General features: G+C 39.1%; 2 protein-coding genes across 2 annotated transcripts; one reads left to right on the top strand and one right to left on the bottom strand.

The window, feature by feature from the left end:
• Positions 1-405: 405 nt before the first annotated feature.
• On the bottom strand, positions 406-1,641 carry LOC133031976 (uncharacterized). The gene has a single exon (XM_061105784.1). It carries the CDS (start codon positions 1,639-1,641, stop codon positions 406-408), a length of 1,236 nt encoding a protein of 411 aa, XP_060961767.1.
• A 3,008-nt stretch (positions 1,642-4,649) lies between these two features.
• Positions 4,650-7,647, top strand: LOC115703151 (polyol transporter 5). The gene is made up of 3 exons (XM_030630654.2): positions 4,650-5,065; positions 5,364-5,710; positions 5,929-7,647. Exons 1-3 carry the CDS (start codon positions 4,912-4,914, stop codon positions 7,042-7,044), a joined length of 1,617 nt encoding a protein of 538 aa, XP_030486514.2. The 5' UTR covers positions 4,650-4,911; the 3' UTR covers positions 7,045-7,647.
• The last annotated feature ends 8,855 nt before the right edge of the window (positions 7,648-16,502 follow it).

Below are 16,502 nucleotides of genomic sequence, written 5' to 3'. Positions count from 1 at the left end.
TACGGGATTAGCAACCCAAGCTGGGTAGAAAGCTTCAATTATGAAATTGTTGTTCAGTAGCTTTTCTACCTCTTCTTCGAGAGCTAAGGCTCGCTCCTTGTCCAACAGTCTTCACTTTTATTGAACTGGTCGGAAGTTTGGATCAATATTTAGGACATGTGAAATTATAGAAGGATCAATTCCGACCATATCCTCATGCGACCAGGCAAAAATGTCTAGGTTTGCTCTCAGAAATTTTATCAATGCTGATTTTACTTCGAGCAACAAACCTTTTCGAATCTTAAGCTTTTTGGTCAGAATATTCGGGTCAATTTCAATCTCTTCTAGTTCTTCCACTGGTCCAACATTGTTGCTTGGGTCCCCAAGTCGAGGATCCACATCTTCATCCCCGCCTTGGGAGGTTCCCTATTTAGCAATGTTTTTTCCCTTGTCCGAACTCTGGCTAGAGGATACTTCCTTTTTAGCCTTGGTTATGGCAAGGTTGTAACATTCCCGAGAAGCCTGCTGGTTTCCTCTTAGGCACCCCACCCCATTCTTTGTTGGGAACTTAAGGCATGAATGGAATATTGACGTAACAACCTTTAAGTCATATAAAGCTGGTCGGCCTAACATGACATTAAATGCTGATGGAACGTCCAATACTAGAAATTGTGCCATTATAGTTATGCTCTTCTGAGCTTGCCCAACAGTGAGGGGTAGGCAAATTTGCCCTAGAGGTGCGACACCTTGGCTGAGAAAAACATACACGGGCTGGAGACAAGGAGTTAAATCTTTGAGCTGGAGCCCCATCTTTTCATACGTTGTCTTGAATAAGATGTTGGAAGAGGCTCCATTGTCTATCATGGTTCGGGCCACCATCTTGTTGGCTATTTGGACTTCCACGACCAACGGGTCGTTGTGCGGGAAACTGATATTGATAGCATCTTCATCACTAAATATTATGGTGGGCTCCCCTCCTCGTGGTATCTTCGGTTTTCTTTCTTCGATGGCCAGAACTACTTCTTTTTGTTCATGCTGTACTGTTCGGGCATACTTTTCCCGGGCTTTGCCTAAATCTCCAGCTATGTGCGGCCCTCCAATAATGACTTGTAGATGTCCATCTACTGGTGGTGGTAGTAAATCTTGGTTGTTATCGCCCCTCTGATTTTGATCGGCCTTGACATACTTCTGTACGTGCAAATTATTTTTTCTTATCTGAAATTCAATTTCTCGCTCCAGATTGTTGCATTCATTGGTGTCATGGCCATAATCCCCATGAAAACAGCAAAACTTAGCCATGTCTCTCTTGCTTACATATTTTTTCATGGGTGCGGGCTTCTTGTACGGAGCTAATGATTGAGTAGCCATGTACACACTTTCTATATCTTCTGTCAGGATAGAAAATGCAGTAAACTTGGTAGGATTCTCCCTTGGAGTTTGTTCAGTTTTACTAGCAAACTTTCCCTTTTTCCCATTTCCTTGCCTATTGTTGTTGTTGGACCATTTACCACCCGAGCTCGAATTGCTTGGGTATTGGGGGAGCTGGGTGGATATCCCAGCAGAGAGAGCTTTTGGCTGGCTAGGTTTTTGCTCCACCCCTGCCCGCTGAATGGCTTCTTCAAGCTTAATAAAACCTTCCACGCGATCAAGGAAGTCACTCATAGAATCTACTGGTCCGTTCTTCCTGATGTCCTTCCAATGTTCTCTAAGACCTTCAATGCCCCCAGTATCGCGGACAACTTTCCGTCTTCGGTTACCTGTGCAACCTTAGTTGCCTCCGTCATAAATCTGCTGATGTCGGCTCGGAGAGGTTCTCCTGGTCTTTGCTTCACTTTGACCAGATCTCTTAAGTGCAACGGAAGTTGGCGAGAAGAGGAGAATTGTGCATGGAACTCCGAGGAGAAAGCCTTCCATGAGTTGAACTTTTCGAGCGCCAACTTGAAATACCGTTGTTGGGCGGCCTCTGAGAGGATGGCAGGAAAAACTCTGCAACATACATCTCCTTCTGCTCCTTACAGGTCCATTTGCATTTCGAAATACTTGAGGTGGGATAAGGGATCTTCCTTCCCAGTGTACATCTTCCAGGTTGGCATCTTAAACTTGTGAGGAAATTCTAAGACATTAATCTCTGGGGGAGAAAGGGGATCCACGTGCTCGGTCCAACTCAAGGTTATTGTTCCTTTGATCGGCCAGGCCTTGGAACATATTTTTTAGTTCATCCAAATGTGCCTGCACGGCTGGACTAACTTGTTCGGCCTCTTGATCGACCATAGTCGCGTCAGCATCTCTTTGAGCGAGATTTTGAGCGCGGGTTCCGGGCTGAATGACTGGCGCGTCGTGCTGGTCGTCCAACCCTCTCCTTCTGTTCAGATCATCTCTAAGATCATGAACTGTTCCCAATCGATTAAATATAGAAACACTTGGCTGTCTCAGTGACTGGTTGGTTTGGCCAATTAGCTAGCCGGTAGCATTAACTTGGTTGGAATTATTAGGTATGACTTCTCTTGATGAATTGCTAGACAAGGTCTGCCCGCCTACCACTTGGCCCACAGGTGGAACTTGTGACCGGGGATTGGACGGCTGACCATTTATAGTCTGAGAGGTGTTCACCGCTGGATCTTCGTCTGTCTCACCCCAGGGGGATGACGGTTGTAGGCTGTTGTCCGGCAGCCTGATAGGCTTTTCGTATCAACACGGTGGCCTGCCAGGTTCGGTCGTCAATGGCTGCTTGCTGAGCCCTTAACGTTTCCATTTCCTTGTCCCTCCATTCAGCGAACATGCGCCTCTGCTCTTCAAATCCAAGAATTACCGCAGCACGGAGTTCCTCCTGATCGTGATGCAAGGTGTTAGTATGACCCTGCATGACTCGAAGAGCAGCGCGGAGGTTCTGGATTTTGGTGTCATCTCCAATAGTTGTTCGAACATTTGTTACGAGCAGAACGACAGTGTTGAGAATGCCCTGATTAGCTGCTGAACTGGTATTCCCAGTCTCTTGCACACCATGCGCGATTCCACTCACAGGAGTCGTCACTCCATGACCTACGATCGAGGGTTGTTCGGGATTTGTGGTTGGTGGAACCCTTGTGTTCCCTGGGTTCTGCAGTGTATGATCCACCGCCTGTGGATTTGCTAGATCAACCACGCCTCTGCGAGTCTGTACCACCATTGTATTTATGATTAGGTTTGAGAACGATCTTGAGTTCAATGCTCAATGGAAGCGCACTAAAATACTGACCTCGCTTTTGGCCAACGACAGTGAGTCTAAATTGTAAGCGACAAGTAGTATAATGTGCATGTAATGTAATAAAGTCAATAAAGACACGAGAATTTTATAGAGGTTCAGCTCCGAGCAGTTCAGTAATAGCCTAATCCTCTTGGTTTGTATTGACTTAAGAACAAGGAAAATAATCCATTTTCTTAGAGCTCTTACAATAGTATCTTTGAATATGAATTCTTAGATCAGTTTTTCGACCCTTTGCCTAGTGAGTATGAATTACTATTTATATGGCTATAAGCTTGAGAGGGAAGAATTTCCCTTATGAGTTCAATTGATATAAGTGGAAAGATTGCATATTAAATATAGAATACACTAATCAAGGGATTCGGACAGCTTATCATATCTCTGTGATCTAATCCCAAAATTATAAGAATTTTTTTGGTGACTCACGATACGAGAATTGAATTCGCTAAGTGTTGGCGTGCTGTTCGGACTGCTCACTGCCTTGTTAAAAAGGCTTTGTCCGAGCGAATATATGTGGTGCCTTGTTCGGCATATTTCTTGCGAGCAGATACACAAAATTAATCGCACGTGTCACCATCGTGTGATGCTACTTCAGAGTGCAAAAATTAGGATAACAAAATTGATATTCAATAATTGATCAAATCTAATGAAAATTTAATTTTTAACATTCAATCCAATCAATTATATTGAATTAATTGAGTTTAATTAAATTGGATTGGAGGTTGCTAGGTCTCTTCATTTACAAAGTAAATTAATATTTAGCAAGACTCTTCTGTTCTAATTGATCTCTATTTTATAATCTTTTGTAATGAAAATAAAGTCTAACTTTTACTTTTTTTATCTACAAAATGCTAATTTTGTTTAAAAAAAAAATAGGCTAATTAGAATTTTTGCCCCCTGAACTTTGACATGTACCAAATGATGCCCCCTAAACTTTTAAGGTCATTGAAAATGCCCCCTGAACTATTGAGATTGTTGGATTTAAGGACTTTTTTCTAATTTTAGTAAAAAAAAAGTCTAACATGGATGAAAGTTCAGGAAGCATAATTTAGTACATGTCAAAGTTCGAAGGACATGATTTGGTAGATATCAAAGTCTGGGGAACATGGTTTAGTACATAAACAATCATTGAAATAGTAAAATTGAATAAAATTAGACAAAAGTCCTTAAATCCAGCAATCTCAATAGTTCATGGGGCATTTTCAATGGCCTTAAAAGTTCAGGGGCATCATTTGGTACATGTCAAAGTTCAGGGAAAAAAAATGTTAATTAGTCAAAAAAAAAAAAAATTTATAATAAACAGTGCAACTCCACACAGTCGACCCACTTGAGGATAAGACATAAAAATAATTAAATAAAAAAATAGCCTATTTTCATTTTTCTCATTATCATATTATTTTAACTATTTATTAAGTATAAAGTAGTACAAATAAGCCACCCGAATTACGTAAAGCCAAGAGCTGCCTTCTTGGAGTGTATGTTCAAAGATTACGTCAGCCAAGGGGATTTGTCTATATAAGTGATCTATGCTCAACCAGCTAGGCAATGCACAACCTTTCCAATTTCTATGGTCTGATCCTAATTAAACACACACTCTCTCTCTCCCTCTCTCTACCAAATTATAATTAGAATATATCTCTCTTCTCGTCTCCCATACAATAAATCTCTCTAGAAAAAAAATAAAAAAGAATATGGCTGACCGGAAAGCTGTACAGAATGCCGAGGTTCCCGGTCGACAACCAAAAACCATTGAGGATTTTGATCCTCCGAGAAGACCCAAAAAGAATGTCTTTGCCATGGCTTGTGCTATTTTAGCTTCCATGACCTCCATCTTACTTGGCTATGGTTAGTTTATACATATTTACATATCCTCATCTTGTAATAAACTATATAACACACCTCAGTTTTCCCATCTGGACATATTGTTTAACAAAACTACACTTTTCGTTCAAAACAATTATATTGGTTAACTTCTCTTTATAATATTGTTGGAAAGTCTTTGTTTGTTTTCCTTAAATTTCAAGATTGCAGTATATTTAAAAAAGCATGCATGTGGAAACGAAGTGTATAATGAAACAAAAAAGCTCAACTTTCTATGAGATTATTTAGTATTTAGTTTTTGATTTAATTTTGGCATGGACAGATATTGGTGTAATGAGTGGAGCAGCTATATTCATAAAAAAGGACCTCAAAATCTCAGACACACAGATCGAAATCCTGATGGGTATTCTGAACTTATACTCCCTGCTGGGTTCAGCCGCCGCTGGTAGAACCTCTGACTGGATTGGCCGCCGCTACACCATCGTACTTGCTGGAGCCATATTCTTCGCTGGGGCTCTCCTCATGGGATTCGCCACAAATTACTCCTTCCTCATGTTCGGTCGCTTCGTCGCTGGTGTCGGCGTCGGTTACGCTCTCATGATCGCACCTGTCTACACAGCAGAAGTCTCCCCCGCTTCTTCTCGTGGTTTCCTCACCTCATTCCCTGAGGTATTCACAATACCTAAAATCAAATATTTTCATCATAATTTCAAACCTACTAATTTTTCACCCACCAGTTACTATAACTATACAACTTTTTCTACACTAAAAAATAAAACGATACCAATATCGTGTTTCTAACAACTTTGAAAAGTGCAAGTATTATATTAAAATGTAAAAATATAAAAAAATCTTTACACTAATAATTAACTTTACATTATTTACAGGTCTTTATCAATGCTGGAATACTACTTGGCTACGTCTCTAACTACGCCTTCTCCAAGCTCCCAACCCATTTGGGGTGGCGCCTTATGCTCGGAGTTGGGTCAATCCCCTCTGTCCTATTAGCCGTTGGAGTGTTAGCCATGCCTGAGTCGCCCCGGTGGCTCGTTATGCAAGGTCGGCTCGGTGAAGCCAAGAAGGTCCTTGACAAGACTTCGGATAGCTTAGATGAGGCTCAGCTCAGATTAGCAGACATTAAAGAAGCCGCCGGGATCCCCGAACACTGCACTGACGACATCGTTGAAGTCAGCAAGAAAAGTCACGGCGAGGGGGTATGGAAGGAGCTCCTGGTTCACCCCACGCCAGCTGTTCGCCACATCTTGATCTCAGCCATTGGAATCCACTTCTTCCAACAAGCCTCGGGCATAGACGCTGTCGTTTTGTACAGCCCAAGGATCTTCGAGAAGGCCGGGATCAAATCAGACGATCAAAAGCTACTGGCGACCGTAGCCGTCGGATTCGTGAAGACGATTTTCATCTTGACGGCGACTTTCTTGCTCGACAAGATCGGACGGCGGCCGTTGCTTCTGAGCAGCGTAGGAGGTATGGTGTTGTCTCTTGCCACACTTGGGGTGTCGTTGACCATCATTGACCAGTCGGATGAGAAGCTGATGTGGGCCGTGGTGCTGTCAATCACGATGGTTTTGTCCTACGTGGCGTTTTTCTCTATTGGAATGGGACCCATCACGTGGGTTTACAGCTCTGAAATCTTCCCGTTGAAGCTACGCGCCCAGGGGTCGAGTATGGGTGTGGCGGTGAACAGGGTGACTAGTGGGGTCATTTCTATGAGTTTTATTTCTCTGTATAATGCAATCACTATTGGTGGGTCCTTTTTTCTGTTCGCTGGAGTGGCTACTGTTGCTTGGATATTTTTCTATACAATGCTACCGGAAACACAGGGTCGAACCCTTGAGGACATGGAGGTCCTTTTTGGTAAATTTTATAAGTGGAGGGCCGCAAATGCATTACTCAAGAATAAAGAACAGATGGAATTAGTCAACGGTGCTTCTACTACTACTGATGACCACGTACAGTTAGGGACAAAAGAACAACACAATTAAATGATTTATTAGCTCATGTGAAAATATAGCACTGTTGTTTAGAGATAAATATATATATTAGCTCTGGATATTAAAGAAAAATGAGAGCCAAATAATATAGAAAGCATATTAAGAAATGGCCGGCTTTTGTTTGATTAAGTGAGTGCAATATATTGAGAGGTAGAGACTTCCTACTTATATTATCTTTGTAGTGGTCCCTAAGCTAGTAAAAAGAAGGAAATTAGAGAAAAAAAAAAAAAAAAAAAAAAAGGGCTTCTAATTTTAGAGTTGCTTTTTAAGGAATAATGATATGTGGGCTCTAACTCTATCTGCAAAATTGTTCAGTAAAAAAAAGAAAACTGTATCTGCAAAATTATAAAAACTTTGATGTTAAATATGATGGGGGCTCCTATAATTTCTTTTTATGTACAATGTCTAATTTTTCTGTTTTTTCTACGTCTCATTATTGTGTTATTTTTTTAAAACATGTATTCTGATAGTTTAACGAATACTTCATTGTAAATAATTAATTATTGTTACATTACGAAATATTAAAACAGTAATCCTTTAAAAAAACCGAAAAAAAACAAGCTTAAGAAGATCACGCACATGGAAATAAAAATATTTATATGTTTCCATCTCATCATGTCTCACCAATAAGTGAGTGATGACTCAATCAAGAAGACATAAATTTACACCGCATGGCTCATACTAATTATTGTTTTTTGTATAAAAAAAATTGTCTCATTTTTGTAACAACTGGCATCTCAAGTATTAATCATATCCATTTATATTATTTTTTAAGTATTATAAAAATGTGTTTTGAGTTGTGTTGTAATTTTAGTAATACATTTTTTATTTTTTTTAATTAAAATTAATGATGAAAAATATAATACTCTAAATATTTAATACTCGATCTTTTATTTTATTTTTTTTCAGTTGAATCTCACTTTTGCATTATTTTCTCTTCATGTTCATCATCTTTTCCTTTTTTTTTTACTCTTCTACTCTCTTCTTCTTTTTATTTTTTTCCATTAACATATAATTTTTTTTCTTATTCAGTTCTTCTTTTTTTTCTTTTCTTTTTTTTAATTTAGTTTTTTAAATTTTTAGTTATATTTTAAGTCACGTGTTCAGGAAAGATAAGAGTTAGTGTGGTTTTTTTTTATTCTGATTTTCCAGAACTAAGCTTGCAAATATAGTCTCTATTGCATTTGGCGTTGAGGTTGTGCAGAAGAGGGTTAGTTTTTTTTTAATCTTTTTTTATTTTATTTTTTATTTGTTTTAGTGTTGTTTTACAGTTATTTGCGATAATTTATTTATTTGACGTCGATTTTACTGTTCTTGCTCTATCTCGCCGAAATTAATAGTTATTTTTTGGGTGTTCTCTTGTTGTTGTGGTGGTTCTGACCGTAGGTGTGAAAGATAGAAGCTATAAATATATTTCTTCTTCCTTCTCTATGGCTATTTTTGTGGTTAATTTATTCTGGTTCTCCTATAAATACATTTGACGAGCTCACTGGCAAAAAAATTTTGAAGTGTGTGGTTCTTTTATGTTTTTCTAAGTGGTTATATCTGCTTTATTGTTTTACATTTATTTTTGTGTTGTTTTTGTTTTGTTATACCCGAAATTTGACTATTTACCAAAAGTTGACATGTGTACTATAAAAGGAATATGAATAAGCCCAATGGTTATAATTAGGGATGCACATTTTCTCCATGGGGATGGGGCCCCGCGGGGACCGCCCCTAATGGGGCGGGGATTCCCCGTCTAAATGGGGAACGGGGCGGGGACGGGGATCAAATTTTGTCCCCGAATGTTAAACGGGGCGGGGACGGGGATGACACTCCCCATCCCGACGGGGACCCGTTTAATTTATTAATTATTTTTTTATTAATATTTTATATTTTATATATGTGTTTGTATTTTGTTAGTATATTAATATCATTTTTACAATTTTTGAAATTGTGTTTTTGTATAATAATTACTATATTGAATAGTAAATAATGTGTAATACTTTATCTTTTATGTAATTTAATAATTTTATACATTTAAATTTTTAAAATAAATTTTATTTTACAATAGGGGATTCCCCGTCCCGTCCCCGCCCCATTAGGGGATTCCCCGCCCCGTCCCTGATGGGGAATAAGCAGGGATGGGGCGGGGATGGGGATTAAAATCCTTAACGGGGACGGGGAGAGCACTCCCCGCTAATTCCCCGCCCTGTGTGCATCCCTAGTTATAATATTAAATTACATTATTAAATGTGGCTTAAATAACTCGTTTCAATTAATTATAGTTGATAAAAATATTCAAACTCGATGCCACATAAGCATATGTGAGATAAGAATAATAATACATGTAATTGACGAGACAATATGTCCATCTCGGGATAGACAGTGTATATAATAGAAGTTTACATGACGAGATATCAAGGAGCTTGCAGCTCATTAACCCACATACTTGTACATGGAGAAAATAAGTACCTTCATCCATCTCGCTCTCTATGCGATGGAATAACCATCTCGCTAATATCATTATAACACGAAGAACACTACGATGAGAAGCATATTTATACTTTACATTTTTTCCTATAAAAACGGTGAAGAAGGATAACTCGCGTTTAGTAAGAAACAACATTCACAGTCAGCATAATCGTTTAAGGATAAAGACGAAAGAGCGGTTCAGTAGTTATTAAATATTATTCCATGTGCATAAAAATAAAATGTGAGGAATGTCCACATTTTATGAGCAGTTGTAAATGATTAGATCCTAATAAAAATAATTGTCATCCTATATACTTATAAATAGGAGCAGAATCATGGGAAGAATGGACAGTGAACTCGAGAAAAAAAATGATATTTTACATTTATTTGAAAATTATACTTTGTATCCATATTATCATCCCTAATAAGAAGGACTCATGGAGTATGTAAATTTTAACTACAAAATCACGTAAAAATATTTGGTGTTCATTTATTATTGTCATCAATTCTATATCATACATAAAAGGCTTATATATTTAGTTAACAAAAATCTGCGTTAACAGTTTGGTGCTTTCATTGAGAGTCTTAGTGATAAAAACTTAGAAAAATCCCTCCTTATAAACACAATTACAAACTTATATCTATGGCAGATAATACCCCCCACAAAGGAAGTCATCCAGAGGAGACTACTCATCGCCCTGGAAAAGAACCTCGGGGATCGCAAAGAACTAACACAACCGAAATTCCACGTTCTTAGAGGAATGATGGAAATTTCACTCCAACTGAAGAGCAGATCCCAAAGAGATGAAGTGAAGATACCTATGATCCCATGAGATATGTCCCACGGGTGGTTATAGAAAATAGGCAACTTCGACAGTGCCTGGCTAAATCTAATTGAAAAAAATGTTGAGTTGGTACGAGAGGCTGCGATAGTTAAGGCTACACAGGGAACCACTCCTCAAACTCAATCTAATCCATCTATAAGGAGGCCACGAGGAAGACCTCGAGGTTCCAGGACCAGAAAGCAAGAAAATAATGAAAGAAATCCCATAAATGATCAGGAAGAACAACTTGGGAATACAAGGGATATTCTAATGAATAGAGAAAGTCAACCTAATACTGGCTATTTAAGATATCAGGAGCATCAACGTGATGTTCCAAGAACTTCCCATGGATTTGCAAACTATAGAAATGAATAACTGATGTACTAGAGTCATCTTGCATGAATACAGATGCATGACAGTCACGACTGAGAAACTAGGAAATCCCTCGTAATGATGGAAGAAATCCTAGAAATCAGCCTAGGTCTAGTCGACCCCCGAGGCATCCACAAAAACCTTTTTGCACAAACAGAGAGAATATACACACATAACTTAGTAGGGGACGTGTGTCAAATCTCTTTCGGAGAAGAAGCCCAATGCGAGATGAGACACGTGAAGCTTAGTTCAAGTATAGGAGAGTCATGATCTCACAAACACAGTAGGTCAGCTAGACAAACGTGAGATGGGAATAGATCTTGATATTATTTTATTGATCAAGAAAGTATGAGTAACTCGCTTAGCTACCAATCTAAAAGTTACTCAAGGACTAGATCCGTAAGTAATTACGATCAGAGATGTTGTGAACTTGACCTCTGTGAATGATTAAATCAAAGGCAACAGACCTTTGTGAGCATTTAAATCAAAATGCACCTAATTTGTGTAACCAGCTTAATCAAAATGCGGGTTAGCAACCTGTGGATCCCATTCAATTACGAGTAATACAATTGGAGGATAAGTTCAAAAAATACCAGGATGGAGAATATGGAAAATTACCATGGTATGACTCGGATGAAGAAACAGAACTGTTCCACCCTGATATCCTAAACTCATAATTTCCTCAAGGATTTAAAAATTCACACATCTCGCAATATGATGGTACTATTGATCCAATCACCCACTTAAACAAGTTCAACACCGTAATGACAGCAAGTAACATTTCAAACAACTTGTGATGCATATGGTTTCTGACGTCATTAATAGGAGCAGCAAGTAGTTGGTTTGATAAGTTCACCAACCATTCCATAACTTCTTGGGAGCAATTGTCAAAAGATTTTAAAAAGAAATTTCAAGCTACGAGAGATCGTCAACTAGAAGCATCTTTATTGACTAATAGCAAACAACAACCAGGAGACTCCCTCAAGGCATATTTAAGTCGCTTTAGTATAGCTGCAGCTAAAGTCAAAAATTTGAATGACAGCATTCAATTAACAGCCCTTCAGGCTTGAATTACAACTGACTTATTGATAACTCTATGGTATAGAGTTAATTTTTATGCCTTTAAACTAAAGTATTGTGAGGAGAGTAGCGAAAATGTGTTTATTTTGCTTAATTTTAATTAGTTTTAGTGTTATTTTCTATTTAGTATTCTAACCTTTAAGTTTTGTAAATATTGATATTGTTGGGTGTGTTTTTCCAATTAACTGTGCTTATTTTGTTGAAAAAGGAGGAATTAAATTGATAGGTAAAAGAGAAAGAAGCAAGGAAGAAAAGGAGCACAAGCTGAAACTGGGCTGATTGCTGAAGCAATGCTAAAGCAATGCTGAAGTGAATTCAGCATCCTGGCAGTGACGTGGAAACACGAATTTCACTTATCCACCTCAGCAACTTCGGTCCAATCACTCAAATTGCATCAGCTAGCTGACATGGAAGAAAGGGGTCTCACCCTAGTGGGCCAAAGTGGAAAAGTTTGGGCTTCTATTTTGGGTGAGGAGGTTGGTACCCTAAAAACCCAACATCAAAAAGAAAAGGAAAGAGGAAGTACACCATAGTCATCTTCATCAATTTTCGTACTTGGAGCAGCTGCAATTTTTTTTGGAGAAATTTTAATTCACAGCAGGGAGTACTAAAAAGAAGAAAGAAGAGGGGACCAAACCTTAGTGTTTGACTTTTCTTTTACCCCTTCTCTTTAGTTTTCTTTCTTTACTCTCTTTTAGTGTTGTTTGTACTTAGTATCAAAAACTTCTTGAGATTGTAAATTTGGGCAGCAGCCATGGATGATTTGTCTTTAGCTTGGATTTTATTTTCTTACTTGAATATGAGCTAAACTTTTGAGGCTTGAATGACTATGAACTTCTAAGTTGGGTATGATTAAATTTTAAGCTTACTTTAGCATTTGTTTGCCTTTGTTCATTCAAGTGAGTTTCATTTCAATTGATTGTTGTTTCTTGGCCATGAATAACAATTTGCTAAGCTAGATCTTGTACTGAAAGGGCTAGATCTAGTAGTTCAACTTGAATGAAGCAAGTGAAAACCTAGATTTAGGCTTTTCTTTGTAAGTGGATAGGAATATTTCATTTACCTTGCATAACTTACCAAATGAATGTTTGAATGGTGTCCTGCTTGCTGGTTTGATATAGGAATATATTGAGCTTAATGGTAGGATTAAAGTTGTGAGTGTTGGAAAATTCTCACAAGCCTAGAGGAATTTGTTGTTATCTCTGTGCAGAATGCTAGAGTAATGCTGAACCGATGCTGTACTGACTGTAAAAAAACCTGACTAGAAGGAATTAGTTATTCAAGCCATTTTTACCATATTACAACTTTTATCTTGCAATCAATTTTTCTTAGCAGCAGTAGTTTAATTCTAACAAGATTAATTCATGTCATTTCTAATTTTGAACCATTACTCAACCATTTGCATATTATTTCTTTTTATTTTAAGTTGTAATTAGTTGATATTACAACTTTAATCATCTAGAATTAGTTAGTGCAATCCCTGTGGAGACGATCTTACTTATCACTTTATTACTTGTGTGACTGCGTATACTTGCGTATATAATTTTCACAACACTTATCAATCGCATGGGGAGAGTTATGGGATGATTTGCAAGGGCATCCTGTAAGAAATATCAATGAATTCAATGAAAGAGTAAAAAGTTTTGTGTGAAAAGAGGAGGCACGGAATGAAAGCAAGCTGTTAAAGTCAGGCTTGGGAGATAAAACCAGTACTAGCACAGCAACAACGAGCACCATGACTACCAAAGTAAAAAATCCAAATGTTCGAATACCAAGAGGACGGACGAGTCAAGAGACTCATCCAAGGATAAGAAGAAACAAAAGAAGCATGAGAAATATATACCTATTTATTTCTGAATTAAATGAAACTTGCAAGAATATTTACCTCGCCAATGAAAACAAGGTCACATTTCACAGACCATACCCAATGAGACACGAGAGGAATAAGCGAGATCCCAATAAGTATTGTCGTTTCCACAGAGATATTGAGCATACAACCGATGAGTATCATCAGTTAAAACATGAAATCAAAAGCCTAATCTTTTGAGAATATTTAAGGTAGTATGTGAGGACACAACAGAATGAGACCAACCCAATAACCCAAATAACCCAAAGGTTACAACCTCCCCCTGTAGAGGGCAAGGATATCATGGTTATTTTTGGAAGGCCTCACCTCGCAGGAAAAAACAATAATGCACAAAAGAGGTACATTAATGAGGTAAAAAGTGAGACATCAGCATTCTAGCTATAACCTTTAAAGAAAGAAAAATTAGATGAACCACCCATTATCTTTTCTGAAAAAGACTCAAAACATGTACGATACCCACATGCGGATCCTCTTGTAATAACAATTTAACTTTCTAATAAAAGAATAAAGAGAGTTCTCGTGGATAATGGGAGCTCTATCAACATCTTTTATAAGGAAATATTAAAGAAGATGGGATTAGATGAGGAAAAGTTAAGACCCTGCATTGTAAACTTGTGTGGGTTCACAAGCGACAGTGTCGCAAGTTTGGGCATAACTAAACTCCCTTAACCGTGGGGGAACAACCGTTGTCTACTACTAAAATGCAAGAATTTTTAGTTTTCGACATCCCCTCTATTATCCCAAATTTTTTCCACCTAACGTGGCATGTCCACATAAGCCAAAGACCGAGTACAAGTGGAGTACAACCATGTCAGTAGCATAACAGAGTCTCTATACAAGATATAGCAGAACTGTCAAACAGTAACCAAAGGGAGTGAAGTGAGCCCTCAAGGAGATATACCAACATCCCTGGCCAGCCAAGAGAAGCCTATAGGCTAGCCAGAGTGAGCCTAAAGGTTGTCCAGGTTCTGTGCACTAGCTGGCCAGCCAAGAAGTGACTTCTGGACCAAGGAGGATTCTATTCAATCAAGGGAACCTGGTCTCTACAAGGAAATGTTGTACAAAGTTGTCCTCAACTTGCAAAAGGTTGGCCTCCACACTCAATGACTAGCCTCCTCTTGGTGGAGCTACAGTGACCTGCCAGATCCTTTAGGCCTTGTCCTGCATAATCCTACAGGCCTTTTCCTGCCAAATTCTACAGGCCTTGTCCAGCCAGATCCTGAAGGCCTTGGGCGGCCAGGATTAACCTGACAGGACTCTATGTATAGCCAAAAATGTGGACAGCAAGTCATGGGCTACGAATTGGGCCCTAAAAGCCCAACAGAATGGCTGAATAATATCTAGACTCAAGGGCACTTTAGTCTTTTGTAATTATCTAACAACCTATGCAAATATCTAGGGATTTAAACTGTAATCAAGGATTTAGGCCTCCTATATAAAGGCCTTAACCCTAGCGTAGAAACCTAAGTCATTAAGTCAGATACCCTAGACCATCTTCCTCTATCTCTCTGCTACACGCCCCCAAGGGCTCTCTCCTCTCTTCATCTCTCACACGCCTCGAAGGCAATCTCGCTCTCACATTAGAGCTCTGCCTATTGATTCATGTTTAGTATCCTCATAGAGAGCTATATTAGATCCCACCTATAGCGATTTAAATAGTATTATCTCTAGGTATTAATACAACCAAAATGAGAGTAGGTCATTACACGCTATCACAAGGGGGTCGAACCTCTATAACAAATCTTTGTGTTTATTAATTTTCATTCTTGTTTGCGTAACACGTGGCAAGCATCAGATCCATACAACCCCTCTATCGATTTATCATTTTTTGAGGTCAATAGTTTGGTGCTTTCATTGAGAGCATGGATATCGTATCTGATCAAACTACATTGTTAACACGAGAAGAACTCCTATCGCACCAACTTCATCTTTGGGTCTCCCTCAAGACCCACAGATTGTAGGTCCAGATACTCAGATTCCAGTCACAACTAGAATCCCGATGAACACTACAGATGTGGTAAGTCCTATCACCACAACAGGCACCATGAGTCTGGCCTCCTCTTGGTGGAGCTATAGTGACCTGCCAGGTTTTGCACACCTTGGTCTACCACATCCTGCAAGCCTTGTCCTGCCAGGTCCTGCAAGCCTTGACCTACCAGATCCTACACACCTTAGGCGGCCACATCTTTCACACCTTGAGCCGCCAGATCCTGCACAGCTTGGGCAGTCAAACCTCCCCTATAGGTCTATGGACGGCCAAGATTACTTGGCAGGACTCTATAGTGGCCAGACTAAAACAAGCATCCCGGAGGATCCAAGTGGCAGGCCTTAACCTCCAAGGGAGGACCCTCCTCAAGTGCCTCTAACTGAAGGAAGAATCCTTGGGGGCACCCCTCGAGAATAACAACTGGATCTCAACTCCAGTTATATGCTAGAGAGACAGGTCAAGGAGTTGGAGGCATGGGCCTGCCACTTGGATCCACCGAGATGCTCACGTCAAGCTGGCCAGCTGTGGTGGCCAGACTTGTTACGCCTATTGTTATGACGGGATTCACCACATCTATAGTATTCATGGGGATCACAGTTGTGACTGGAACCCGAGTGTCTGGATTTGCAATCTATGGGTCTTGAGGGAGACCTAAAGATGCAGATGGTGTGACAGGAGTTCTTCTTGTGTTCACCATGGCATTGGATCAGATCACGATATCCACACTCTCAATTAAAGCACCAAACTGTTGACCATAAAAAGTGATCAACCGACAGCAGGGTCAACAGATCTGATGCTTTCCACGTGTGTGCACAAATAAGAATAAGAAACAATAGACAATAGGATTTATTATAGAGGTTTG

This window comes from Cannabis sativa, chromosome X (assembly GCF_029168945.1).
Source record: "Cannabis sativa cultivar Pink pepper isolate KNU-18-1 chromosome X, ASM2916894v1, whole genome shotgun sequence".
Taxonomy (NCBI): Eukaryota; Viridiplantae; Streptophyta; class Magnoliopsida; order Rosales; family Cannabaceae; genus Cannabis; species Cannabis sativa.
The sequence above is the reverse complement of the archived record's forward strand: the minus strand, read 5'-3'. Positions and strand labels throughout refer to the sequence as shown.